This window comes from Erythrolamprus reginae, chromosome 3 (genome assembly GCF_031021105.1).
Source record: "Erythrolamprus reginae isolate rEryReg1 chromosome 3, rEryReg1.hap1, whole genome shotgun sequence".
NCBI classification, from domain to species: Eukaryota; Metazoa; Chordata; class Lepidosauria; order Squamata; family Dipsadidae; genus Erythrolamprus; species Erythrolamprus reginae.
In genome coordinates this window covers 241,951,284-241,978,505 of record NC_091952.1, presented here as the reverse complement: position 1 = coordinate 241,978,505, position 27,222 = coordinate 241,951,284, and the positions used below count along the sequence as shown (strand labels likewise).

The 27,222-nt window shown below is 40.9% G+C and overlaps 1 protein-coding gene across 2 annotated transcripts in view; it reads right to left on the bottom strand.

Moving 5' to 3' along the window:
* Positions 1-27,222, bottom strand: part of FER1L6 (fer-1 like family member 6) — a 126,651-nt gene that overhangs the window by 71,855 nt on the left and 27,574 nt on the right. For both annotated transcript variants that reach the window (XM_070748264.1, XM_070748263.1), the window contains exons 8-19: positions 26,576-26,732; positions 24,950-25,136; positions 22,739-22,931; positions 20,912-21,258; positions 17,731-17,839; positions 12,928-13,111; positions 10,993-11,113; positions 8,924-9,024; positions 7,051-7,141; positions 5,189-5,308; positions 2,977-3,129; positions 1,344-1,530 (exon numbers count right to left, since the gene is read on the bottom strand). In XM_070748264.1, coding sequence (XP_070604365.1) covers positions 1,344-1,530; positions 2,977-3,129; positions 5,189-5,308; positions 7,051-7,141; positions 8,924-9,024; positions 10,993-11,113; positions 12,928-13,111; positions 17,731-17,839; positions 20,912-21,258; positions 22,739-22,931; positions 24,950-25,136; positions 26,576-26,732 — 1,950 coding nt within the window. The remainder of the gene's footprint in view (positions 1-1,343; positions 1,531-2,976; positions 3,130-5,188; positions 5,309-7,050; positions 7,142-8,923; positions 9,025-10,992; positions 11,114-12,927; positions 13,112-17,730; positions 17,840-20,911; positions 21,259-22,738; positions 22,932-24,949; positions 25,137-26,575; positions 26,733-27,222) is intronic.

Sequence of the window (27,222 nt, the reverse complement as noted above, 5' to 3'; positions counted from 1 at the left end):
TGGTGCTAGTAAGGAGTGAGATTTACTCATCCAGTTTATATTCTAGTGGAAGTTTATATTCTAGGCGCTAGAAATATAATGGCGAACCTATGGCACAGGTGTCACAGGTGTCACACGGAGCCATATCTGCTGGCACAAAAGTTGTTGTCCTAGCTCAGCTCCAATGCACGGGTGCACTCTGGCCTCTTGGATTTTGGCTCATGTGGAGGCTCTGGGAGGCTGTTTTTGGACTCTGGAGGGTCTCTAGGGAAGCCTCTGGAGCCTGCGGAGGGCAAAAAAATAGGCCTAATGGGCCCACCGGAAGTTGGGAGATGGGGGAGCGGGGGAGGGGGTCGTGCATGCATGCATGGAAGGTAGAACAGTGCAGGGGCACAATCTGAAGTTAGTTGGGGGAAAGATCAAAAGCAACATGAGAAAATATTATTTTACTAAAAGAGTAGTAGATCCTTGGAACAAACTTCCAGCAGGCATGGTAGATAAATCCACAGTAACTGAATTTAAACATGCCTGGGATAAACATATATCCATCCTAAGATAAAATACAGAAAATAGTATAAGGGCAGACTAGATGGACCATGAGGTCTTTTTCTGCCGTCAGTCTTCTATGTTTCTATGTTTCTATGCATTTATGTGCAGGGAGTGGAACGTGTGGGGAGGATTGAATTATGGGTGTGGGCACACACATGCAATAGCACACCCACTTGCACTTTCGGCACCCAAGGGAAAAAAGGTTCGCCATCATTGCACTAGAATATAAACTGAGAGCAAATCCCACTCCTTACTAGCACTGATAATGTTGCCTAGTTGGGTAATGAAACGTCTACAAGAAAACAAGCAAGCTCAGAGAGCATCAAGGATCCCTCATCCCCTGTTTCAACTCCTACCCTCAAAACATCGCTACAGAGCACTGCACAAGACAAGTAGACACAAGAACAGTTTTTTTCCAAACGTCATCACTCTGCTAAACAAATAATTCCCTCAACACTGTCAGACTTTTTACTACTGTATATCTGCACTTCTATTTCTACTAGTTTTTCTCATCGTTCCTATCATCCTTTTCCTCCCACTTAGGACTGTATGACTGTAACTTGATGCTTGTATCCTAAGATTTTTATTAATATTGATTGTTTCTTCATTGCTTATTTGACCCCTGTGACAATCATTAAGTGTTGTACCACATGATTCTTGACAAATGTATCTTTTTCTTTTATGTATTTCTTTTATGTATTGCACCAAGACAAATTCCTTGTGTGTCCAATCACACTTGGCCAATAAAATTCTATTCTATTCTTCTATTCCATATTAGATAATTTGCTAGTAGCCAAATACAAAGTGTGTCTCACTTTTGTAGATCAGGCTGGCAGGGTAGGGAGTAGGATGGGATCCTGTACTTTCTGCCAAAGGTGTTTCTGTTTCATATCCAACTGGTAAGTTGTCCAAAATTGCATGGGCGTATTTACTAGAGCCAAGCCAGAGATAAGTATCCACTTTTCCATGGATATTCCATCCAGGAGGCCTTTTTCCTGGCAACTAAAGGAAAAAGTTAATACATCAAATATCAACAGTGATATTTCTAACCATATTTCTTTTCATAATACAGTGGTACCTCTACCTACAAATGCCTCTATATACAAACTTTTCTAGATAAGAACCGGGTGTTCAAGATTTTTTTTGCCTCTTCTCAAGAACTATTGGCCACTTCCAAATCCGAGCCTCCGAAACTGTAACCGGAAAAGGCAGGGAGAAGCCTCTGTGTGGCCTCTCTAGGAATCTCCTGGAAGGAAGCAGCGCCAGAAAAGGCAGGGAGAAGCATCCGTGGGGCCTCTCTAGGAATCTCCTGGGGGGAAACAGGGCCGGAAAAGACCGGGAGAAGCCTCCGTGGGGCCTCTCTAGGAATCTCCGGGCAGGAAACAGGGAACAGGGCCAGGAAAGGCAGGGAGAAGCCTCTGTGGGGCCTCTCTAGGAATCTCCTGGGAGGAAACAGGGCCAGAAAAGGCAGGGAGAAGCCTCTGTGGGGCCTCTCTAGGAATCTCCTGGGGGAAAACAGGGCCAGAAAAGGCAGGGAGAAGCCTCTGTGGGGCCTCTCTAGGAATCTCCTGGGGGGAAACAGGGCTGGAAAAGGCCGGGAGAAGCCTCCGTGGGCCCTCTCTAGGAATCTCCTGAGAGGAAACAGGGCCGGAAAAGGCTGGGAGAAGCCTCCGTGGGCCCTCTCTAGGAATCTCCTGAGAGGAAACAGGGCCGGAAAAGGCAGGGAGAAGCCTCTGTGGGGCCTCTCTAGGAATCTCCTGAGAGGAAACAGGGCCAGAAAAGGCTGGGAGAAGCCTCCGTGGGCCCTCTCTAGGAATCTCCTGAGAGGAAACAGGGCCAGAAAAGGCTGGGAGAAGCCTCCGTGGGCCCTCTCTAGGAATCTCCTGAGAGGAAACAGGGCCAGAAAAGGCTGGGAGAAGCCTCTGTGGGGCCTCTCTAGGAATCTCCTGAGAGGAAACAGGGCCAGAAAAGGCTGGGAGAAGCCTCCGTGGGCCCTCTCTAGGAATCTCCTGAGAGGAAACAGGGCCGGAAAAGGCTGGGAGAAGCCTCCGTGGGCCCTCTCTAGGAATCTCCTGAGAGGAAACAGGGCCGGAAAAGGCAGGGAGAAGCCTCTGTGGGGCCTCTCTAGGAATCTCCTGAGAGGAAACAGGGCCGGAAAAGGCTGGGAGAAGCCTCCGTGGGCCCTCTCTAGGAATCTCCTGAGAGGAAACAGGGCCAGAAAAGGCAGGGATAAGCCTCTGTGGGGCCTCTCTAGGAATCCTCTGGGAGGAAACAGGGCCTCCACCCTCTCTGTGGCTTCCGCAATCGCACACATTATTTGCTTTTACATTGATTCCTATGGGAAAAATTGCTTCTTCTTACAAACTTTTTCACTTAAGAACCTGGTCACCGAACGAATTAAGTTCGTAAGTAGAGGTACCACTGTATTTTGCTTCTTTCCAACCTTACTTTCAAAAAGTGGGTTTTAATTTTCCCGCAGTGTTTGCCCCGCTGCTCCGTCACAGGGGAATACAGCACGTCTTTGGCTGGGATTCTTGTATAGGCAATTCTTTTGTGGTTGCTAAGCATCCAGATGAAGATGTCGGGTACCGTATGTTGAGGCTGGGAAAGAGGAACATTGACAGCTTTTAAGGCAGGCCCCCAGCTTGCAAAATCTGTTTTTCAAGCAGCAGCAATTGGAAAAATACAGATTGATAAACAAAGGATTTGTTAAATACATCAAGTCTTGTTTCAGAATTAAAGCACAGGCACAGCTGGCGTTCACAAGCCTTTGTTTAGGGCACAATATTATACCTTTTTATGATACTCAGAGCTCAGATTTAAGACTTTATTTATTGCATATTTTGATCTCAAACTTTCAGCTTTTGTTTTTGGTAGCATAATCACAGGTTAATCCTACCCAGTTTGACACCATTAAATATATTGGAATGAGGAAAATTAATCCTTCATTCCAGTTCCTGTAGCTCCTTCTTTTAGATTGCAAATTCTACGCAGGGGACTGTATGGTTTTTGTGTGTGTGATCAAATCCATGGCGATAATAATAAAGGTATTTTAAGAACCTATGCTCCTGTAATTTTCTAAAAAAAAAAAGAAATAAAGAAAAAAGGGAGGGCTGTAGAAAAAAGACAAATCTACTTTTCACAATTCTTGTAGTAGGGCATCAGAATTGGGTGATCATGAAAAACCAACCATACATGGTCTATTGTGTAGATGTTTGGGTGGTTCAGGATGGGGAATTTGTGGTGGGTGATTTTTTTTAATGATTGTTATGGGTGGAAGGATTGGTCTCTGGGGGTCACATGACTTTCATTGTCAACGACAATTCATTGTATTGACAATGACAATAAAGTATTTATTTATAAAAAGTAACCCCAATTCTTACATGTTGTTTTTGCTAGGGACTCACAAACGTTCAGTATAATATAGGGTAAAACTAACATCAGTTGACTTAGTTGGGTTGGAAGTGAGATTGAATGTCCTCGGTACATATTCAGGCGATTAGTAACAGTCCAAGGAAAAGAAATCAAACACACACATGCTCTTCTAATCAGCAAACTTGTATTAAACAAAAAAAAAGGGTTAACCAAAACAGTCCTTAGTGTCAGGAATAAATGATAGTGCAAGGCGTAATTCAGCCAAATACAAAACACAGGAAAAAGCAAACAAGGACAACCTGCATGGAGCAGAAATGTTTCAGGAGTCCTTTGAATCTTAGAGCAAACAGCAAGTCCCAGAGGTTTCACCTCCCACGTGCCTGAAATGGCTGGGTTGAAATCCAAAGGCACGGAACAGAAACTTCAGAGCAGGAACCACAAAGTAACATAGATAAACAGCCACAGTTTGCCTTGTGCCTCTGTTGCCTTTTATACCTTTAGCCCTCATTAAGGGAACCACACCCAGCCCTCAGTATCAGAACCACAACCAGCCCAGGTGCTACTCTGATCACTGATAATAGTCCTTTAATTGAGCCCTCCTTTGCATAGCTCTTTGGCTACGCATGTCTATGAATTGGTCTGCAGAGGAATCCAAGGAAGATAGACTGTCTGAGTGACTGCATGCCAAATCCCTTGGGCTGTCTGCTGAGTCCTGCGTGCTGTCTGCCAACTCCTCTGAACCAGTGGCCTCATCCTCACGGCTGTCTGTCACGTCTTCCTGGCTGTCAGCCAGGCTTTCGCACTCACTTTGTGTCGCATCTCTCCCATCTGTGGGAGCAACGGCTGGCTCAAGCCCAAACACAACAGTACATCATACCATAAGAAAAAGTTTTTGTAAACAACACACACACACACACAGGAGTTATTTTTAAAATGTAAATATTAGGATATAGGCCCATGATGGCGAACATATGGCACGTGTGGCACAGGTGGCACGCTGAGCCATATATGAGGGCATTCAAAGCTTTGCCCTACGCATGCTGGTCAGCTGATTTTCAGCCTTCCAGAGGCGGGGGAAGCAGTTTTCACCCTCCCCAGGTTTCAGGAAAGTATTGTCTAATTACCCATGCTTTTCTTCTTTACACTGGAGGAGTCCATAGCAATTTGCAAGCAATGCCTAGGTCTTAAAAAAAACATTGACTATTACAAGTCATTTTAAAAATAGAAAGTAGGAGTGTTGCCTTTGAAAATCCAGTGGATCCAGAAAGGAAGCTTGAGCAGTTACCTCGTCAATTAAGAACCGAATCCTCTCGATAAAGTTTTGTGTTTCACGCATCATTTCATCTAGCGAAATCTTCTTTTTTTGCTGCTGGAGGATCCCTTTAGCATCTTTCGACATGGCTTCCTGTAAAAGCACAGAGAAACAACGGATTTGCAGTAGTGTCGAATCTCTGCAGCTCCAGTGTAGGATGAGGGTGGAGGTTTGTTCTCCAAGCTTGTAGGTTCGTTTCCAAATGTTTCAATACCAAGCTAGGTAACATCAGTTGAGAAGGGCGGCATAGAAGTCGAATGAATGAGTGAATGAATGAACGAATGAATGAATGATGAATGAATGAATGAATGAATGATGAATGAATGAATGAATGATGAATGAATGATGAATGAATGAATGAATGAATATTGAGGGGAATTTAGGGGAATTCCCTAATTCTTTCTTAAATCTTTCCCTAAATTCTGCTGACTGATGCTGAAGCCCATCCTCAAGGAACTTTTTTATTTATTTTATTTATTGGATTTGTATGCCACCCCTCTCCATGGACTCGGGGCGGCATACAAATCCAATAAATAAAATAAATAAAAAAGTTCCTTGAGGATGGGCTTCATTTTTTTCTAGCAGAATTTGGGCTTTAGGGTGTTCTATACGTCATATTTATGGGGGTGGGGCTTCCTATTGATTGATTAATGTGTTGATGGCCAGTAACTGATGGCCAGCATACCTCTAAAAGCTTGGAAGAGTAAACCTCTTGTCCCAGTAACCAACTCAGATTGGATCTTGCAACAGATTACTCAATTTATTCATTAAGCTATAGTCAGTGATGGGCTGCTGCTACCACTTTGGGGGGGGGGGGACACAGTGGGGATAGTATGTTTCTGCACTATTTATTGAATACTTAATAGTTTTTTATTGTCTTCCCTTCTCTGGTACCTTAGTATGATCCTTAATTACTTTTAAAATAGGAAATAATTAAATAGTATGTTTTTACCCATAAACGCTTTCATCATTTTAATCATTACCTAGAACTGAACTTTTATAGCAATGAAAGAAAATTGAGCTACTTGCCTAATCTGTTATCATACTGAACCTTGTGGGTTCAGTACAAAATCTTAAATGTTACTGTGCTCCTCAGCAAATAATGCTTATCTATCATTTGTCCTTTTTGTGGCTATTCAAATAATGGGACTGAATCAACTGAAAAAGAGTCCAAGCACCTACTTGAAAACGTATCTTGGTTGGTAAGCCACTCCCACCCTGTCACATGACCTTTATGCACCACCACCCAGTCACATGACCTTTAAGAATTAAATAGCATATTTTGGATGTTCAGTAATAGTAAATAGATAGGGAAATTGTACCTCTTTGCGGCAACAAGAGGCCAGGCACCCTAACCTTAACTCTAACCCTTGATGTGAGTGATGTCAAGTTGACCACCTTTAAGCCAGCCACATGACCCTTAAGCCACCCCACTCACATGATTGTCAAGCCATTCCCACATGGTTACATGGCCAGCAAGCCACATCCACACAAAAAGCCATTCCCACAGTGTGGTAGTAAAAGTTTTTGCAGCTCTTCACTGGCTATAGTTAAAATCAAGCCTGGCTTAGCATAAAGATAATGACAGTCAAATAGTGCAACAGGTTTCTTCTATCAATATCAACATAAATCAATCAGAATAGAGCTAGAAGGGACTTTGGAAGTCTTCTAATCCAACCCCTTACTCAAGCAGGAAAGAGTATACAGTTTGAGACAGGTGGCTATCATGACTCTTCTGAAAACCTCCAGTGATTTTTTAAAAGGTGTTTTTAGGGTTTTTTAAAAATGTAATTTTAATTCATTCTTGCAACAGCCTAATCAAATAGTTCACATACCAGTTCTTGCGTGCACAGCTTCAGCCTTTTTTTATCCAAAGCTGTTCGATTCATGAGTTTGGGCTTTTTTTCAGCATTTGTGATAAACGCTCTACGGATGCACAAAAGAAGCTTTAGAGGCAATAAACGAAAATTTCTACAAAAGAAAAGCAGCGTGTCTTCTGGGATATATCTTCATCTAGCAAAGCAGAAGGGGCAGGATATACTATGAGCATTAATTTATAATGCAATATTAAAATAATACAGTTGTCATTTGTATTTATTAAAAAACATAAAGATTCAGAAACACAATTTCTATGTTAATATTCTGAAGGAAATTCAATCTGTTGGGTGAATATGTTGTTATTTTGCACCTCCATCACCGGAACCAACAGAAGTTTAAACAAATATATTGCTTAACCATAATTATGTTGATCTTGCAGAGTTGGGCAATATCAATGTATTTTCAAGAATTGTTAATGAATACTTCCAATCAGCGTTACATTCTTCTGGCAGATTCAAAAGCTCCCTGGATTATCTAGTAATGAATTGCAGGTAATTCTGCAAGCAATTCTGATTTAGCTACTATGCTCAAAGATTTCAATCTGTTTTCATTTTCAAGCTGACTCACACTTCCCTCAGTGACATGCAAAATAAAATTTGGTTATTATTCAACCTTTTTTTTTTTTACAACACGGTGCTTAGTAGAATATATAAATACAGGTATTGATCAAAAGACACATTTTAATGCTGTTCTGTTCGGGTCGTATGTGACCCGAAGCCAAGTTTGAGTCCCTGTAAAAAAATTTTCCTGCATATCTGAAACTTGAAATTTCATGACTGTTCATCATTTCAGGGGTTCTCTCTATGAGAATTTTTTTTGGGGGGTGGGGGGCTTAGTTTTTGCTGGGCAAAAAAAGTTACAAATCTTCTGTTCCCGGGTCACCCTGACCCGGACCGAAAAGTCTTCATTTGCAGGGCTTATGTTTGGTCTTTTTGAAAGCTTTTTTCACTTGGAAAGTAGTCTGAACATTTCTGCACACAATGGAATGAAAATTGAACTGAAAAAAGTAATCCTTATTGGTTTATTTTGCACATAAATGTGCCTCCCCCCCCCCGTTTTTGTGAAATGTTTTTCAAGTTATGGATAGTTTTGCTTGCAAAATGCATTCTATTTTACTGAAGTTGGTATGGGATTGGTAGCTTGAACATTTCTGAATATAAGAAAAATATAAAGGAACTGAAAAAAAATGATTCTTACTGGTTTTTTAACATCAGAAATAAGCCCCCCCCCCTTGGCTGCTTGCAACCATTTTCACTTTTTATTTTTTTATGCTCCAAATCCGAAATATTCTTTAACAATTAAAGCAAACAGGCCACCTAGGGGGAAGGAATATCTCAATTCCCCCTCCCTGTCTTTCGTAAACTACTCAAGACTCACTTATACCGCCAGGCATGGGGGAATTGAGATATTCCTTCCCCCTAGGTGGCCTGTTTGGTCGTTTTTCGCTCTCCCCGGGCTTCAGGGGGCTTTCCTGAACCCCAGGGAGAGCAAAGAATAGCTCAATGGGCCTACCAGAAGTTTGGAGGCTTCATTGAGGCTTGTGTACATATACAGGGTGGGCAGTGTGGGAGGATTGTGCAAACCAAAAAAGATTTGCCATCACTGAACTATGGCAAGGAAGATTATCAAAAACAGACAAAACTCACTTAACAAATGTTTTACTATGCCTAACAACAGAAATTTTGGGCTCAGTTGTGACTGTAAGTTGAGGACTACCTGTAAACTGGCTCTTCTCTACATAGTTAAGAAAGTGTAACTTTTCCAAATACCACCATTTCCTATCAACCACATAGGACTATTCCGACAGGTTTTCCCCCTGATTATTCTTACCTACTTTGCTTGATAAAATCACCCAGAGTCGACATTATTTTTTCTTCTGATGCAATCTCAGAAACTTTAATGAGATCTTTCACTTGCTCTAAACCTTCTTCCTGAAAGATAAAGGTAACAGCAATATCATGAAGGGCATTAAAATGATTCCAGATAGCAATCGATACATATTATTGTTGAAATATTTTATACGTTTACAATAAGGAAAGACAGTAGCTGGTTCCTGTCACTATAAATAAGTGAATCTTTCATGTAACAAAAGAAAACGTGTATAGAAAAACACATGTAGAGGAAAGAAAAAATGCCCATTGTTTAGCTATAAATAAAGCAGTGCTGGTTGTGTGTAACTTTGTAGTTGTTGATTGGGGTGTTGATGCCCAAGATGTTCATGATGTGGAAACTCTTGGTAATAAGCCAACATATTTTACCCGGTTGATAATGATCGACCAAATCTTGTAAGTAGATGGAAATAAAGCCTGGTACAGCCATCTATGTGAAGCAACTTGACAATTTTGGACGAATAAATATATTTTGACTCTCCACTGATTGTCTGATGTGTTTTATTAAAATCCTGACTTGAGAAAAAGAGAAAAGAAAGAAGTGTAATCTTTCTGACACTTGTCTGTGTGACAAGTGTGTGTGAGAGAAACACCATAATAATAATACAAAAGTAACACATTTTTACTGGAGAGTGAACATACCAGATCCCTCTCTCATTCAAAATAGTTTACTGTAATTAACAGAGGGAAGGTTTGCCTATTTGCCGATGACTCTAAAGTGTGCAATAGGGTTGATATTCCTGGAGGGGTCTGTAATATGGTAAATGATTTAGCGTTACTAGATAAATGGTCAAAGCAATGGAAACTGCAGTTTAATGTTTCCAAATGTAAAATAATGCAGTTGGGGAAAAGGAATCCTCAATCTGAGTATTGCATTGGCAGTTCTGTGTTAGCAAAAACTTCAGAAGAGAAGGATTTAGGGGTAGTGATTTCTGACAGTCTCAAAATGGGTGAGCAGTGTGGTCGGGCGGTAGGAAAGGCAAGTAGGATGCTTGGCTGCATAGCTAGAGGTATAACAAGCAGGAAGAGGGAGATTGTGATCCCCTTATATAGAGCGCTGGTGAGACCACATTTGGAGTACTGTGTTCAGTTCTGGAGACCTCACCTACAAAAAGATATTGACAAAATTGAACAGGTCCAAAGACGGGCTACAAGAATGGTGGAAGGTCTTAAGTGTAAAACGTATCAGGAAAGACTTAATGAACTCAATCTGTATAGTCTGGAAGACAGAAGGAAAAGGGGGGACATGATCGAAACATTTAAATACAGTATGTTAAAGGGTTAAATAGGGTTCAGGAGGGAAGTGTTTTTAATAGGAAAGTGAACACAAGAACAAGGGGACACAATCTGAAGTTAGTTGGGGGAAAGATCAAAGGCAACATGAGAAAATATTATTTTACTGAAAGAGTAGTAGATCCTTGGAACAAACTTCCAGCAGACGTGGTTGGTAAATCCACAGTAACCGAATTTAAACATGCCTGGGATAAACATATATCCATTGTAAGATAAAATACAGGAAATAGTATAAGGGCAGACTAGATGGACCATGAGGTCTTTTTCTGCCGTCAGTCTTCTATGTTTCTATTTTCAATAATAGATGCATGTTTACTCTAGGGAAACTACTTTATTATAAAGAACCCATTTATTTAATCATGGCTACCCATTTTGCAAATGCAACTCAGTGAATAATAGGTAGTATTGCACTGGCATCCTTCAGTCTCGAAAGATCATGTTATGTAATAAATAGAAGCAACTCCTCAAAAATAACAGCAAAAGCATAGGAACATAATGTACCCTTAATATGAATTAAGCATTTCAAGCCATCCAGAAAAGGCTGCTTGCTTATGACAGTTTTAAATTATCCAATAACTACAAAGCTTTGTGTGGCTTCAAATTCACCTGTCGAATTTGAAATAACTGGGTTAGTTGATTGATTGATTGATTGAAAAATGTTTCTCAAAGACGCATTCTCTACATGCGGCCGAAACATCAGCATCATTCCAAACTTACCAAGAGATCTCCCATTTTTTCCAGGGTATTTGAGAAATACAACCTAAAGGTTTGATTCCCCCAAAAGCTCTTGACGTAAACACAAGGCTTCTTCTCACCATAAGGCAAGTATTGGTAGTTTCTGTTGAAAGAGAAGAATGCTCATTAGTCTGTTGGGACCTCACATATAAGGTCTGGCTCTGCCCACCCCAGCACCTCTGAGGTCAAACACAACCCAGATGCAGCCCGCAATGAAATTGAGTTTGACAACCCTGCTTTAATAAATACCCCCACATCTCCCAGCTTATTATGTAACTGCTCTTTCTGTGAAATTTGGGGATTGATCTCTGTGCGCTGTGATGTACCTGATGCATTTTAAATAGTCAAGGAAGGTCAAGGGTTAGCAGCCTGGAAACACTTGGGTATTTGAAATGGGAGCATCTGAAGGAGAAGTTATTAGACAGCTGGAAAATAAGGCTGCCTTGAAAATGGTGTTCCCAGAGAACAAACTGAAAGCAACAGACTTGAATGAACTCATCAGTCAGTGTGTCAGAATGATGGCGTAATTCACAGAAATGAACTGTCTGCAGGTTACTTTGTGTTTGTAGGGAAGTGTATTTTTTAACTAAGGAAGGAAGGAAGGAAGTTAAGGAAGGAAGGAAGGAAGGAAGGAAAGGAGGGACAGAAGGAAGGGAGGGAGGGAGGGAGGAAGTAGGCAGGGGAAATGGAAGGGAAAGGGAGAAGGGAAAAGGGACAGGAAAGGGAGGAAGGAAGGAAGGAGGAAGGAAGGAGGAAGGAAGGAAGGAAAGAAAGAAAGGAGGGACAGACGAGAGGGAAGGAGGAAGGAAGGAAGTAGGCAGGGGGAAATGGAAGGGAAAGGGAGAAGGGGAAAGGGGCAGGAAAGGGAAGGAAGGAAGGAGAGGAACAGAAGAGAGGGAAGAAGGAAGGAAGGAAGGAAAGGAGGGACAGAAGAAAGAGAGGGAGGAAGGAAGGAAGTAGGCAGGGGAAATGGAAGGGAAAGGGAGAAGGGAAAGGGACAGGAAAGGAAAGGGAGGGAGGAAGGAAGGAAGGAGGAAGGAAGGAAGGAAAGAAAGGAGGGACAGAAGAGAGGGAAGGAGGAAGGAAGGAAGTAGGCAGGGGGAAATGGAAGGGAAAGGGAGAAGGGAAAAGGGGCAGGAAAGGGAAGGAAGGAAAGGAGGGACAGAAGAGAGGGAAGGAGGAAGGAAGGAAGTAGGCAGGGGAAATGGAAGGGAAAGGGAGAAGGGGAAAGGGGCAGGAAAGCGAAGGAAGGAAGGAAGGAAAGGAGGGACAGAAGAGAGGGAAGAAGGAAGGAAGGAAGGAAGGAAGGAAAGGAGGGACAGAAGAGAGGGAGGGAGGAAGGAAGGAAGTAGGCAGGGGAAATGGAAGGGAAAGGGAGAAAGGAAAAGGGAAAGGAAAGGGAGGAAGGGAGGGAGGAAGAGGGGGAGGAAGGAAGGAAGGAAGGAAGGAAAGCAGGGACAGAAGGGACAGAAGGGAAGGAGGAAGGAAGTAGGTAGGGGGAAATGGAAGAGAAAGGGAGAAGAGAAAAGGAGTTTGAATGTTGTCTGGTGGTGGGTGAATAAACCACCGAGCATTGTGTTCTATGTGGTGTGTATGTTTTTATTATTACAAAAAAACAATAAACATTTATTATTTAAAAAACCCTAGTCCCTAATTCTATCACAGTTTAGAACCTCCCAAAAAGTTGTTGACATCTCCCTTCAGTAATGTGGGTACTTATGGGGGGGTGGGGTGTCAAGTTTTGATGTTTTGTACAATCCTAGTCATTGGAGTTAGAATTATATGAGAACCTAATTAGTAGTGATTTAGTCAACAACCTATACTTAAGCTTGGCTCAATGATGTGTCAATCCATTGGTTATTTGAAGAGTCTCAGTTAAAGAAAGCAAGTGATGGAGATTTAGAAGAAGGAATCTACCTGTTTCCTTCCGTAATTAATGGCTTTTCAGGAGCTGTGGTAGATATCTCAGGCATTGCAACGTCAGGTGAATCTTCTGCTCTTTCGTGAAGCAAAGAGATGCCTTCTTCTTCTTCTCCTTCGTGGGTCTTCTTTTTCCCCCTGGCTCCAGATGACACTCCATCAATCACATTTCCAAAGTTCCCTACAAAAGCCAAAACTACTTGTCAGGAGGGCAAAATGAGAAAGATAGAAATGAGATTAGGACCAGGGGTGGGCTTCAAATATTTTAGCAAGGGGTTCTCTGCCCGGTTGGTGGACAGGTGTGGCCATGGAGGGCGTGGCCTAATCAGCCTCCCTCACCACGGTGGAGGAGGGGTTATGACCTCCCCCAGGCTCCAGAGACCTTCGTCGAGCCTCCAGAAGGGCGAAAACAGCCACCCCAGGCTCCAGAGGCCCTCTGGAGGCTGGACGTTTTTGGCCTTACCGAACTTCCGGTAGGCCCATTTTTCACCCTCTCTGAGCCTCAGTGTGCACCCTGCACATATCTGCATCCAAAAAGGGCTGCATGAGGAGTTAAGCCAATAAATATTAAAAATAAGTTTAAAAAGAATTTGGACCGATCTGATAGACCCGGAGGACAAAATTAGAATTTTTACTACAGGTGGATTTTTTATTTTTGGGTGATATATACCTAGAAGTTGTTTTTTAGTCTTTTGTGTTTTTGCGTATGAGTAAATTTAAAAATAATAAGAATTTTTGGAAGAACTACAAGTGCCACTTTAAAAAAAAAATTGGAACATATAGCATCAGTCTTGACGTGACCCAGAATGGAAGACATTCAGGCAGTGTTCCCTCTAATTTTTTTTTGGGGGGGCGGAAAAGTATAGTGTCTGAGCGGCAGTCCCTTCGGGACTGGGCAGCACAGAAATAATAAACAAATAAACAAATAAACAAATAAACAAATAAACAAATAAACAAATAAACAAATAAACAAATAAACAAATAAACAAATAAACAAATAAACAAATAAACAAATAAACAAATAAACAAATAAACAAATAAACAAATAAACAAATAAACAAATAAACAAATAAACAAATAAACAAATAAACAAATAAACAAATAAACAAATAAACAAATAAACAAATAAACAAATAAACAAATAAACAAATAAACAAATAAACAAATAAACAAATAAACAAATAAACAAATAAACAAATAAACAAATAAACAAATAAACAAATAAACAAATAAACAAATAAACAAATAAACAAATAAACAAATAAACAAATAAACAAATAAACAAATAAACAAATAAACAAATAAACAAATAAACAAATAAACAAATAAACAAATAAACAAATAAACAAATAAACAAATAAACAAATAAACAAATAAACAAATAAACAAATAAACAAATAAACAAATAAACAAATAAACAAATAAACAAATAAACAAATAAACAAATAAACAAATAAACAAATAAACAAATAAACAAATAAACAAATAAACAAATAAACAAATAAACAAATAAACAAATAAACAAATAAACAAATAAACAAATAAACAAATAAACAAATAAACAAATAAACAAATAAACAAATAAACAAATAAACAAATAAACAAATAAACAAATAAACAAATAAACAAAGAAACAAAGAAACAAAGAAACAAAGAAACAAAGAAACAAAGAAACAAAGAAACAAAGAAACAAAGAAACAAATAAACAAATAAACAAATAAACAAATAAACAAATAAACAAATAAACAAATAAACAAATAAACAAATAAACAAATAAACAAATAAACAAATAAACAAACAAACAAACAAACAAACAAACAAACAAACAAATAAACAAATAAACAAATAAACAAATAAACAAATAAACAAATAAACAAATAAACAAATAAACAAATAAACAAATAAACAAATAAACAAATAAACAAATAAACAAAAAACCCACCCTGTTTTGCCTCAGAGAATTTCAAAATAAAATACTGTACTGTGTGTCTATAACAGTGAGCTCATAATAGGGCAACTCTATCAATATCAAAATGCCACTTAAATAGTTGAGCTAGTTTCAAACTAGATTTTGATTTTCTTTCTCTCTTCCTTACTCCCATTCTGTTTCTTTCTCTTTTCCTTCCTCTCTTTTTTCTATCTGTTTCTCTCTCTTCCTCTCTTCCTCTCTCTCTCCTTCCCTCTCACTCTTTCCCTCTCGGCTTCTGGGCAGGTTTGGAAAACTCTGAGTTGATGATGATTTTTAAGTGAGCGATTGCTCACTGCTCAGCTTAGAGGGAACTATGCATTCAGGGAAAGGTAAAAGAAGATGGAAGAGAAAGGAGAGAGGGAGGAAGAGAAGGAGAGAGAGGTAGAGGAGGAGTGAAGGGAAAGTAGGTAGAAGGTGGAGATAGATAAAGAGATAGAGAAAGGGATAGAGAAAGAAGAAGGGGTGTGTGAAATAGATTAAGAAAGGGAATAGACTAGTGTTGGTTATGAAAAGGTGGAAATAAGAGGTGTAATTTTAAATAATGAAAAAAATGTATATTAGTAGCAGCCAGGATAGCCTTTGCACAAAAATGGAAAGATACTGAGATTCCAAAAGAAACAGATATTCTTAAGAAGATTTTAGACTGTGCCGAGCTAGATATGATGACGAGATGGTTAAAAAACCAAGAAGAATCAGAATTTTATATTTGGCAGAAAGTATATATTTGGTGGGAAACAAGGAAAAAGAGATGTGTGTTGTTATATTATTTTGCATATTTGAATTTAGTATTAGAACTGAATAAGATGGTAATTACTAGTATAAATATAAATTTCTTTTCTTTTTTCTTCTTTTAAAACTTTTACCTTATATATATATATATATATATATATATATATATATATGTCACATGTTTAAGCTGAATTTGAAAATTAAGGGAGACTAGGATATATATAGATATATATATATATATAGATATATATAGATATATATAGATATATATAGATATATATAAATTTTGATATAGATTTAGATTCATATATTAAAATTGACATTTTTATCCTATATAACTATATGTATCTTATAGACAACTTTTTTTTCTTTTTCATTATTATGATGAATACTTCTACCCTGAGCGGAGCGACTGTAGCTCCACTAAATGTTGTATGTTTTGTTTGTTATGTTTGTCATTTTGAAAAAACCAATAAAATATATTTTTTAAAAAAAATAAGAAGGGGAATAGACTGGTGTTGGTTATGAAAAGGTGGAAATAAGAGGTGTAATTTTAAATAATGAAAAAAAATGTAACTATGTAATATTGGAAGGTATATAAATGTAATTTGTATGTGAGAAAGTTGAGAAAAATATATTTTTTTTAAAAAAAAGACTCCAGGCTTTAGACAGAGACCTGAATCTGTGTGCACAGTGCAACGGTAGCAACAGTAGCAGCAACTCCCACCTGGTCGTACGTTGAGGACTATCCGTACCAGCCAACATGAATTATGGAAAAGTCTCTCTCTTAATCTTTCTTAAGTGGGTGGAGAAACAGGATAAGGGCTTGCTCTTAACCACAGTACACAAATTACACTCATGAGGTTCTGACGCATTCAGCCTTTCCCAAGCCTCATGCTTCAGTCAATATTACACTTAGATGTGTTTACTTAAAAAGCCTTCTTCTCTACACCCAAGATGATATTACAGGATTGTTAACATGAGATAACAACTGGTGTACAGTGGTACCTCTACTTATGAACTTGATTTGTTCCGTGATCAGGTTCTTAAGTAGAAATGTGCGTAAGAAGAAGCAATTTTCCCCAGAGGAATCAATGTAAAAGCAAATAATGTGTGCGATTTGGGATCACAGGGAGGGTGGAGGCCCTGTTTCCTCCCAGGAGATTATTATAATTGTTATTGTTATTGTTATTGTTGTTGTTGTTTAGTATTAGTATTGTTGTTGTTGTTGTTGTTGTTGTTATTATTATTATTATTATTATTATTATTATTATTATTATTATTATTATTATTAATTAGATTTGTATGCCGCCCCTCTCCGAAGACTCAGGGCAGAGATTCCTAGAGAGGTGCTACAGAGGCTTCTCCTCTCCTTTTCCGGCCCTGTTTCCTCCCAGGAGATTATTATTATTATTATTGTTGTTGTTGTTGTTTAGTATTATTATTATTGTTGTTGTTGTTGTTGTTATTATTATTATTATTATTATTATTATTATTATTATTATTATTATTATTTAGATTTGTATGCCGCCCCTCTCCGAAGACTCAGGGCAGAGATTCCTAGAGAGGCCCCACAGAGGCTTCTCCCCTCCTTTTCCGGCCCTGTTTCCTCCCAGGAGATTCCTAGAGAGGCCCCACAGAGGCTTCTCCCCTCCTTTTCCGGCCCTGTTTCCTCCCAGGAGATTCCTAGAGAGGCCCCACGGAGGCTTCTCCCTGCCTTTTCCGGTTACAGTTTTAGAGGCTCGGGTTTATAAGTAGAAAATGGTTCTTGAGAAGAGGCAAAAAAAATCTTGAACACCCAGTTCTTATCTAGAAAAGTTGTTAAGTAGAGGCATTCTTAGATAGAGGTGCCACTGTACTTAGAATGAAAGAAGATTTTTCTTGTTATGAAAAGACATGTTGGGTTTTTCCTGAACTTTGATACTAGCCCTGAATGAAGCAACCTGAGAGGAGAGCCAAATGTGGTTTTTCTTTTTTTTTCATGGCATTAGTACACACTTTCTGAATTAGGTAAAGCTATTTGAAAGTACAGTCAAATCCAATGGTTAACAGTAACATCAGTCTGGAGAATTTCTATTTGGAATAGAATTTTATACACGTACCAACAGATACTTCAAAGCTTATTGGTTTATCTCCAACCTTCCTATCAATCATTGTTGCTTCAAAAAATGCCCCAAAGAGAAGGAACTCCTCAAGTTGTTCTTCATGGAGCTGATAAAAACATAACAAAAGGAAATCTACTTGAAAACAAATCTGCAATAGCGTACTCATGAACAGACACCAAGATATGCCCAGAGAAATTTGGCACAATACTGGTTTCATATTTTGCTGGGCAAAACCGACATGAAAGTAATTTCTGAGCAGTTTAGTTTACTCTACCTGAAACAAAAATAGTAACTTTGCAAAAAATTACTGACTTCAAGCATAGCCTGTATGCCTTTGGCCAGTGCAGGGCTACCAAATTTTTTACTACCACACTGTGGTCATGGCTTAGGCAGGATGCCCTGCATTTTCTTTCAACATCTTTCAGTGCAAATTGGGTGCTCTGTGGAACTCCATTTTTGCTACCCCACTGCGTTCCCTCCCGTCCGGCCAGTAGCCCACCCCTGCCTTTGGCCATCATTAACCCTTAAAAGTCTCTTTAAAAATTAAAATACAGTGATGCCTCGTCTTATAAACGCCTCGTCATACAAACTTTTCGAGATACAAACCCGGGATTTAAGATTTTTTTGCCTCTTCTTACAAACTATTTTCACCTTACAAACCCACTGCCGCAGCTGGGATGCCCCGCCTCCGGACTTCCGTTGCCAGCGAAGCACCCGTTTTTGTGCTGCTGTGATTTCCCTGAGGCTCCCCTCCATGGGAAACCCCACCTCTGGACTTCTGTGTTTTTGTGATGCTGCAGGGGAATCACAGCAGCGCAAAAATGGGTGCTTCGCTGGCAATGGAAGTCCGGAGATGGGATTTCCCATGGAGGGAAGCCTCAGGGGAATCCCAGCAGCACAAAAACGGGCGCTTAGGCTGGCAAAAGGGGTGAATTTTGGGCTTGCACACATTAATCGCTTTTCCATTGATTCCTATGGGAAACATTGTTTCGTCTTACAAACGTTTCACCTTAAGAACCTCGTCCCGGAACCAATTAAGTTTGTAAGACAAGGTATCACTGTAGCTGGTGGTCACAGATCTGTGCAAATCAAGTTGTTTTTGTTATTTGCCAATTCCATTATGAATGTGCTTGTGGTTTTCAAACTTTTCACTAACTTGAAATGCTTGCTGTATTGGATCACTTGGATCACCTGACCAAACCTTTTATTACAGACAATCAGGAGGTTCTGACAGGTTTTGGAGAACCTGTAGCAGAAATTTTGAGTAATTCGGAGAACTGGCAAACACTACCTCTGACTGAGATTTTGCATCCTTCCGCTGACATTCCTACAGAACTGGTAGGGGAAATTTTGATTTTTACCCCTCCAGTCAATGACTAGCTATCTATTGGATGGATTAAAGTTCTAATAGAATCATACTGCACAATATTATATATCATTACTTAGACATTACCTACATGGAATTGATTAGAATTGACAGAGGTAATGTCTCAACTACATCAGTTCAGTTGTAATCCATCTTCACGTAAGAACAGAAATCTAAATTTTCAAGTAACATTTGTCAATGATTCAGGCAGAATTTACAAATGCATTTCATTTGGATATGGCCACTGGCATCAGATGGTAAAAGTACCTCTTTCATCTTATACCAAAACAAATCCTCAACAAATACCAATCTTTGCCCTGATTATTATGCCCTGAGCATTTCTTTTCTTATAAACAATTCCATAAGATTAAAGGAAGCTTTATGGGAGATATATAAAAAATGCTGCTACAAGGCTGATTACCAACATAAATTACTGACTTCTTTATTCACATCTAAACACAAATTGAATGAAATTAATGTTAAATAATGCGTGTGTTTATGATAAAATGTTGCCCTGTTTAATTATACTCTTCAGCACTAAACAACAAACAGTGCAGGGTTCAGACTACAGAAGCCCTTGGGCAAGTTAACAAATTACTTCCATCAATAAAACTGGGAGAAGTAATTTCTCTGTCCCTTCCCATCTTCAAAACCTTCTCTAAAAAGCAGAGGATGTAAAAACAAATCTTGAAGGCCCAAGGACAGAAAACCCTGTCATGTGGATGAAATATGTTGCATTTTACACAGTTCTATCAAGCACAGGTCATTCCATATTCTTTTCCATCAAAAGAAACATAGAAACATAGAAGATTGGTGGCAGAAAAAGACCTCATGGTCCATCTAATCTGCCCTTATACTATTTCCTGTATTTTATCTTAGGATGGATATATGTTTATCCCAGGCATGTTTAAATTCAGTTACTGTCGATTTACAACCATGTCTGCTGGAAGTTTGTTCCAAGCCTCTACTACTCTTTCAGTAAAATAATATTTTCTCACGTTGGTTCTGATCTTTCCCCCAACTAACCTAAGATTGTGCCCCTTTGTTCTTGTGTTCACTTTCCTAAACACTTCCCTCCTGAACCTTATTTAACCCTTTAACATATTTAAATGTTTCGATCATGTCCCCCCTTTCCCTTCTGTCCTCCAGACTATATAGATTGAGTTCATTAAGACTTTCCTGATAAGTTTTATGCTTAAGACCTTCCACCATTTTTGTAGCCCGTTGACTCAGGCCCAGTACAAATTTAAAGAGATTTAAGGACATATGACTTCTACGTGAGGGTGACTCCAATCAAGGAAGAATTAGTGCTGTATACCTCTTTCTTGATAATCTCATGTGACGGACAAATATGTAGTGCATAATTAAGCAAATATTTGTTTTGGTCACTAAAAGGTCACTTTGGGTTATACTTTCTTTAGCCTAGTCCTTTGTTCTGACTTGTAGAGAAGGGTGATGTTTCTCCAAATAATCTTGAGTGAGAAACAGATAATCCTTAACTTTCATATGGTCTCATCACAAGGAGAGGCCAGGCACCCTAACCCAAACCCAAACCCTTGACGTGAGTGAGGTTGGCCACCTTTAAGCCAGTCACATGTCCTTTAGGCCACCCCCAATCACAGGATCATCAAGCCACTCCCACCTGGTCACATGGCCGGCAAGCCACACCCATAAAATAAGCCACACCCACAGTGTGGTAGTAATTTTTTTTGCAGCTCTTCACTGCTTCAGGAGCTGTGTTCTCTAAAACAAGACCAGACTTATTTCTCGGGATTCATTCTAGTAAAGCAGATCCAGATTTTAATTATTTACCTCAGGAGGCACATCAAAAGCTTCCACTTCCGCATCTGTTGAATTTGTTTTGTCTGAAGAGGAAGGTGACTTGGCATCTTCTGCTCCTTTGTCCTTTCCGGTCCCTTTTGAACTTTTAGAATCTTTGTCCTTTGATGACCGCTTCACATCCTTGATGATCTTGGAGAACTTTGATTCCTGGGCTGCTCCAGAGAGGATTTCCACTGCAAGCTCAATTAGGAGACGTCCCCTAAAAGAGACACCTTCCCCGTAGCCTTCGTTGAGCTCCTGGTAGTCATCCATCAAGCTGTGGTTTCTGGGGGCACCATAAAGATTGATCCAGGCAGGCCCAAAAGTAGGCAGGAAACCTGAAAAAAGAGACACGTTCCACAAAGTGAAGGCTAATAAAGCATGAGAAAAACAAACATGTCCAACACAAGCAGCCATGTTTAGTTGTGTGCCAAATAAACTTTTGAGTGGCTTGCTCTCTGTCTTACAAACTGATATACAGTGGTACCTCTACTTCTGAACTTAATTAGAAAAGTTTGTAAGAAGCAATTTTTCCCATAGGAATCAATGTAAAAACAAATAATGTGTGCGATTGGGGAAACCTCGAATTTTCAATTTGTCTTAGACTAGGAGAGTGATGGCAAACCTTTTTTTACTGGGGTGCTAAGAGAGCATGCGCGCACACGATCGTGGCCCCCACCCATAATTCATCTTTCTGCTGTGGCGAGGGGGGCGTTTGCCCAGGTTCGCCTGGTGCACCAGTTGCGGCCCTATTTGGACAGGGAGTCACTGCTCACAGTCACTCATGCCCTCATCACCTCGAGGTTCGATTACTGCAACGCTTTCTACATGGGGCTACCTTTGAAAAGTGTTCGGAAACTTCAGATCGTGCAGAATGCGGCTTGGAGAGCCATCGTGGGGCTTCCTAGATTCGCCCACGTTTCTGCAACACTCCGCGGCCTGCACTGGCTGCCAATCAGTTTCCGGTCACAATTCAAAGTGTTGGTAATGACCTTTAAAGCCCTACATGGCATTGGGCCAGAATGCATCCGGAACCGCCTTCTACCGCACAAATCCCAGCGGCCGATAAGGTCCCAAAGAGTTGGCCTTCTCCTGGTCCTGTCGACCAAACAATGTCGTTTGGCGGGCCCCAGGGGAAGAGCCTTCTCTGTGGCAGCTCCGGCCCTCTGGAACCAACTCCCCCCAGAGATTAGAACGGCCCCGCCCTCCTTGTCTTTCACAAATTACTTAAGACCCAACTTTGTCGCCAGGCATGGGGGAGTTAAGTTATCCTTTCCCCCTAGGCTATTACAAGTTATGCATGGTATGTTTGTGTGTATGTTTGGTTTTTTATAATAAGGGTTTTTTAGTTGTTTTTATTAATTGGATTGTACATGTTGTTTTACCACTGTTGTTAGCCGCCCCGAGTCTGCGGAGAGGGGCGGCATACAAATCCAATTAATAATAATAATAACAATAATAATAATAATAATAATAATAATAATAATAATAATTCAATGCTCAGGGAGGGTGAAAACAGCTTCCCCCACCCCCCAGAGTTCCTCTGGATGCTGGAAACGGCCGGTTTCCCAACTTCTGGTGGGCCCAATAGGCTCGTGTTTTCCCCTCCCAGACCAAAAAGGCTTCCCTGGAGCCAGGGGAGGGTAAAAATGCCCTCTCCCATCCCACCAGAGGCTCTCTGGAAGCCAAAAATGCCCCCCCAAAGCCTCTGTGTGAGCCAAAAGTCAGCTGGCTGGCACACACATGCACTTTGGAACTGAGCTAGGGCAACGGCTCATGTGCCAGCAAATTTGGCTTTTCAACCAGAGGAGCATTTACCTTTATCGCCATCCTGCTCGTTTGAGATCTTCTTCAGGCTTATCATATGAGTTGCCAAAGCCACATCGTTCATGCTGCCTTCATCCCATACTTGGATTTTGACTCTCCGGCACAAAGGGGGAAACATTTCTTTAAAGACAACCTGTTCGTGCCACATAGGATCGGCACTGTTTTTTTGCACGGTGGTTCGCCCCTAAAACAAAAGAGACCCATTGAAGGAGGTCCCCGCCAAACCCCCGTTCTGCTCTAGCCGGGAACAATACTCTCTAATGCAGCAGCCCCCAATTTTTGCGGCTTGGTGACCCGGCTGGGGCAGGAGAGGGGAACTGGGCCGCTCAAGCTTACTCACACAAACAGCTCAACTTGTGTGAGTGTGGGACAGTGGGCAGGCGCATATTTGTTTATTTGTTTATTAGTTTATTAGTTTGGATTTATATGCCGCCCCTCTCCAAGGACCTGGGGTGGCTTATAATGTATCTAAAAATCCAATGAATTTGGATTATTATTATTATTATTATTATTATTATTATTATTATTATTATTATTATTCAACAATAGGAAGCTTCTCAAGGTGAAGCAAACTAAGGACCAGTACAGAAAAACTGTAACTCAATGTCGTATGGACAGTTGGCGGAACAAAGCATTGCATGGCCAGTTCTTGGAGAAGATTGAAGGCAAAGTGGATAAGGAAAAGACCTGATCATGGCTTACAAGTGGAACACTCAAAAAGGAGACAGAAGGACTAATACTGGCAGCACAAGAACAGGCCATTAGAACAAATGCTGTCAAAGCCAGAATTGAAAAATCAACAGACGATCCAAAGTGCAGACTTTGTAAAGAAACAGATGAAACAATCGATCACATACTCAGACTTTATCAGATCAGACTTTATTCTAAGAACGATTCATGCCAGGACTTCATCAGCTGCTGCAAAAAGATCACACAGACTGACTACAAGCATAGACATGATGCTGTGGCACAGATGATCCACTGGAACTTGTGCCGGAAATACCATTTACTGGTGGGATTATAAGCCCGAAAAAGTGGTTGAAAATGAGCAAGCAAAACTACTGTGGGACTTCCGACTTCCGACTGACCGAATTCTGAAGCATAACACACCAGACATCCTGATTGTGGAGAAAAAGAAAGTATGGATCATCGACATCGCAATCCCAGGGGACAGCAGAATTGAGGAGAAGCAGCTAGAGAAATTAATGAAATACGAAGATCTAAAAATCGAGCTGCAATGACTCTGGCATAAGCCAGTGAAAGTGGTCCCAGTGGTACTTGGCACGCTGCCAAAGGATCTCAGCGGACATTTGAAAACCATCGGAATTGACAAAATCTCCATCTGTCAATTGCAAAAGGCCACTTTACTGGGATCGGCAAACATAATTCACCGCTACATCACGCAGTCCTACGTGCTTGGGAAGCGCCCGACTGGTGATGAAATACGAAATCCAGCATAGTGATCTCGTTTGCTGAGTTGTATTGACATAACAACAATAACAATGACAATGACAATGACAATAACAATAAAATTCCCTCCCAGAGCCTCTGTGCAAGTCAAAAATCAGGTGGCCGGTACACACATGCATGTTGGAGCTGAGCTAGGGCAACGTCTCGCATGCCAGCAAATATGGCTCTGTGTGCTACCTGTGGCACCCATGCTATAGCTTTGCCATCACTGCCCTACATTATATCGGACAAATGGCAGTCCAATCTCGCTTTGAAAGTTTCAAGTGTTGGAGCTCCCACAATCTCCGCAGGCAAGCTGTTCCACTGGTTGATTGCTCTCACAATCAGAAAGTTCCTCCTTATTTCCAGGTTGAATCTCTCCTTGTTCAATTTTCATCCATTATTCCTTGTCTGACCTTCTGGTGCTTTGGAAAACAGTCTAACCCCCTCCTCTCTGTGGCAGCCCCTCAAATATTGGAACACTGCTATCATGTCTTCCCTGGTCCTTCATTTCACCAGACTGGCCATGCCCAGTTCCTGCAACTGTTCTTCATATGTTATAGTTTCCAATATCCTAATCACCCTGATTGGTGTCCTCTTCACTTTCTCTAGAGGCCTTGCTCATTCAAAACTCATCGCAGCCAATTTAAAATGTTATGCATTTTTAGCTATTAGAAGATAACAACAACAACAACAAAAGGTTGTAGGAGACCAACTAACCAGGAAAGGCAGCCCCTGTACGTGCTCACTTACCCTTTGACCTGCAAACATGACAACCACGAATGGATCCACCAGATCCTTATTATCACCTATGAAAGCTTTTGTGACATTGGCCATGATGCTGGAGTTCATGTTTGGAAGCTCATTCGCTTTGTAGATTCTCACATAAAATCTAGCCCAAGGTCTTTCTGATGGAAATCCCTTTGGGATCAAGAGGTTTCTGCAAGGGAACGGGGAGATATGGAAGAAAAAAGAGAGAAACAGATAGCAATAGCAATGGCATTTAGACTTATATACCGCTTCATAGTGCTTTTACAGCCCTCTCTACGTGGTTTACAGAATCAGCATATTGCCCCCAACAATCTGGGTCCTCATTTTGGCCACCTCGGAAGGATGGAAGGATGAGTCAAGCTTGAGCCAGTAGTGAGATTTGAACTTCTGAACTACAGCTAGCAGTTAGCTGAAGTAGCCTGCAGTGCTGCACTCTAACCACTGTGCCACCCCAGCTCTAGATAAGCTAACCTCTGAAAAAAAACTCAGCAAAGAAATTGCATACTTCCAAGCAACTCAGTGCTTAATGAACTGTTGGCTATAGCCCATAACTGTCCAAATTTGCCAATTTTGAATGGTTTCGTCACCTAACCCGCTAAACTTTACCCTTAGACTGTCCACTGTTCACCTGAGTCCTAAGAGGTCAGTAAGGGGTGTGCATAATTGGACTATCCCTGTCCAATTGTTCCCTCTTATCAGTACCGATCTTATGTATATAACAATGTTATATCTATGTATATTACAAATACATACTTGACAAATGAATGAATGAATGAATGAATGAATGAATGAATAAATAAATTTATTGGCGGCTGTCACTTCCTGGATTACTGGTCTCGGTTCAGCTCTCCTTTTTTTCACTGCTGCTGCTGCTGCGTCTGCACTCCTTGCTTTTTTCCTCTTTCCTCCTTCCTGGCCTCAGATGAGCTTCCCTCTCTCCTGACCGGCTCCCCTCCAGCCTCACGTGGCCACTTCCCACCTGAGGTGCAAGCAGAAGGCATGGGTGGAAGCCGCGCTGGCAGCATTTATGCTTCTGGCAGTACCCGTTCGCTTAGCTACCCAGCCTGAGGTGGGGGGGGGGGCAACCCAGGAAGGAGAGCATGGGAAACGCGAAGCAAATTGTTACCCAGCGAGCGACACGGGTGATGTTGTAAGTCGAGGACTTAACAGTTCACTTGAATGATGATGATCGTTCAAGCCACTCCAACCTGATCACATGGCGGGCAAGCCACTCCTACACAGTCACATGACCATTAAGCCACACCCACAAAAGAAGCCACACCTACAGTGTGGCAGTAAAATTTTTGGCTGCCCATTACTGCATGCGCGTCAGCACATACATTATGCGCTTCCAAACCAGTAAATTTCACCACTGTATTTTACCTAAATGCAACCATCAAAGCTTCTCTCCAAAAATTCTCAAGAATTCTGCAGCAGTTAAGACTGCTGTTTCCCTTTAAATATAAGCCATTATATCTAAAATAGGTTTTGTCAAGCACCAACTTAGACCCATGTTATTCCTGCAGATTTCCATTATTTCATTTGGCAATGGCCTCCTCTATAGGGAAGACAAGGGCCAGGTGAAGAAGAAGGGAAGTGACGTCATACTTCTCTATCTTCTCTTCGGCATCACTTCCTTTCTGAGTGGCTTGGATTGCGTCACCTTTCCCCATCACGCTGATATCACATTTCAAATATCCCTTGACTCCTGTCTTAATGTCAGCTGGATTCGTGAGAACGGCCCATTTGTCACAGAACTGGTGACCTGGAAAAACATACATGTGAGAATAGCACCCAGCAGTGGTTTTGAGATCTCTGCTAAAAGATTTTAGCAAGGCAGAATCTATTTTCCTTGTTACCTGGTTACCTTTGGGAAGAAAGTATCCAAAGCAAAACATCCAGAGCAGTAGTGGGTTTTATAATCCTTTACTACTGGTTCACAGTCTCTCTCTCTCTCTCTCTCTCCATCCCTCTCTCTCTCCATCCCTCTCTCTCTCTCTCTCCATCCCTCTCTCTCTCCATCCCTCTCTCTCTCCATCCCTCTCTCTCTCTCTCTCCATCCCTCTCTCTCTCTCCATCCCTCTCTCTCTCTCTCCATCCCCCCTCTCTCTCTCCATCCCTCTCTCTCTCTCTCCATCCCTCTCTCTCCCTCCCTCCCTCCATCCCTCTCTCTCTCTCTCCATCCCTCTCTCTCTCTCTCCATCCCTCTCTCTCTCTCTCTCTCCCTCCCTCCCTCCCTCCATCCCTCTCTCTCT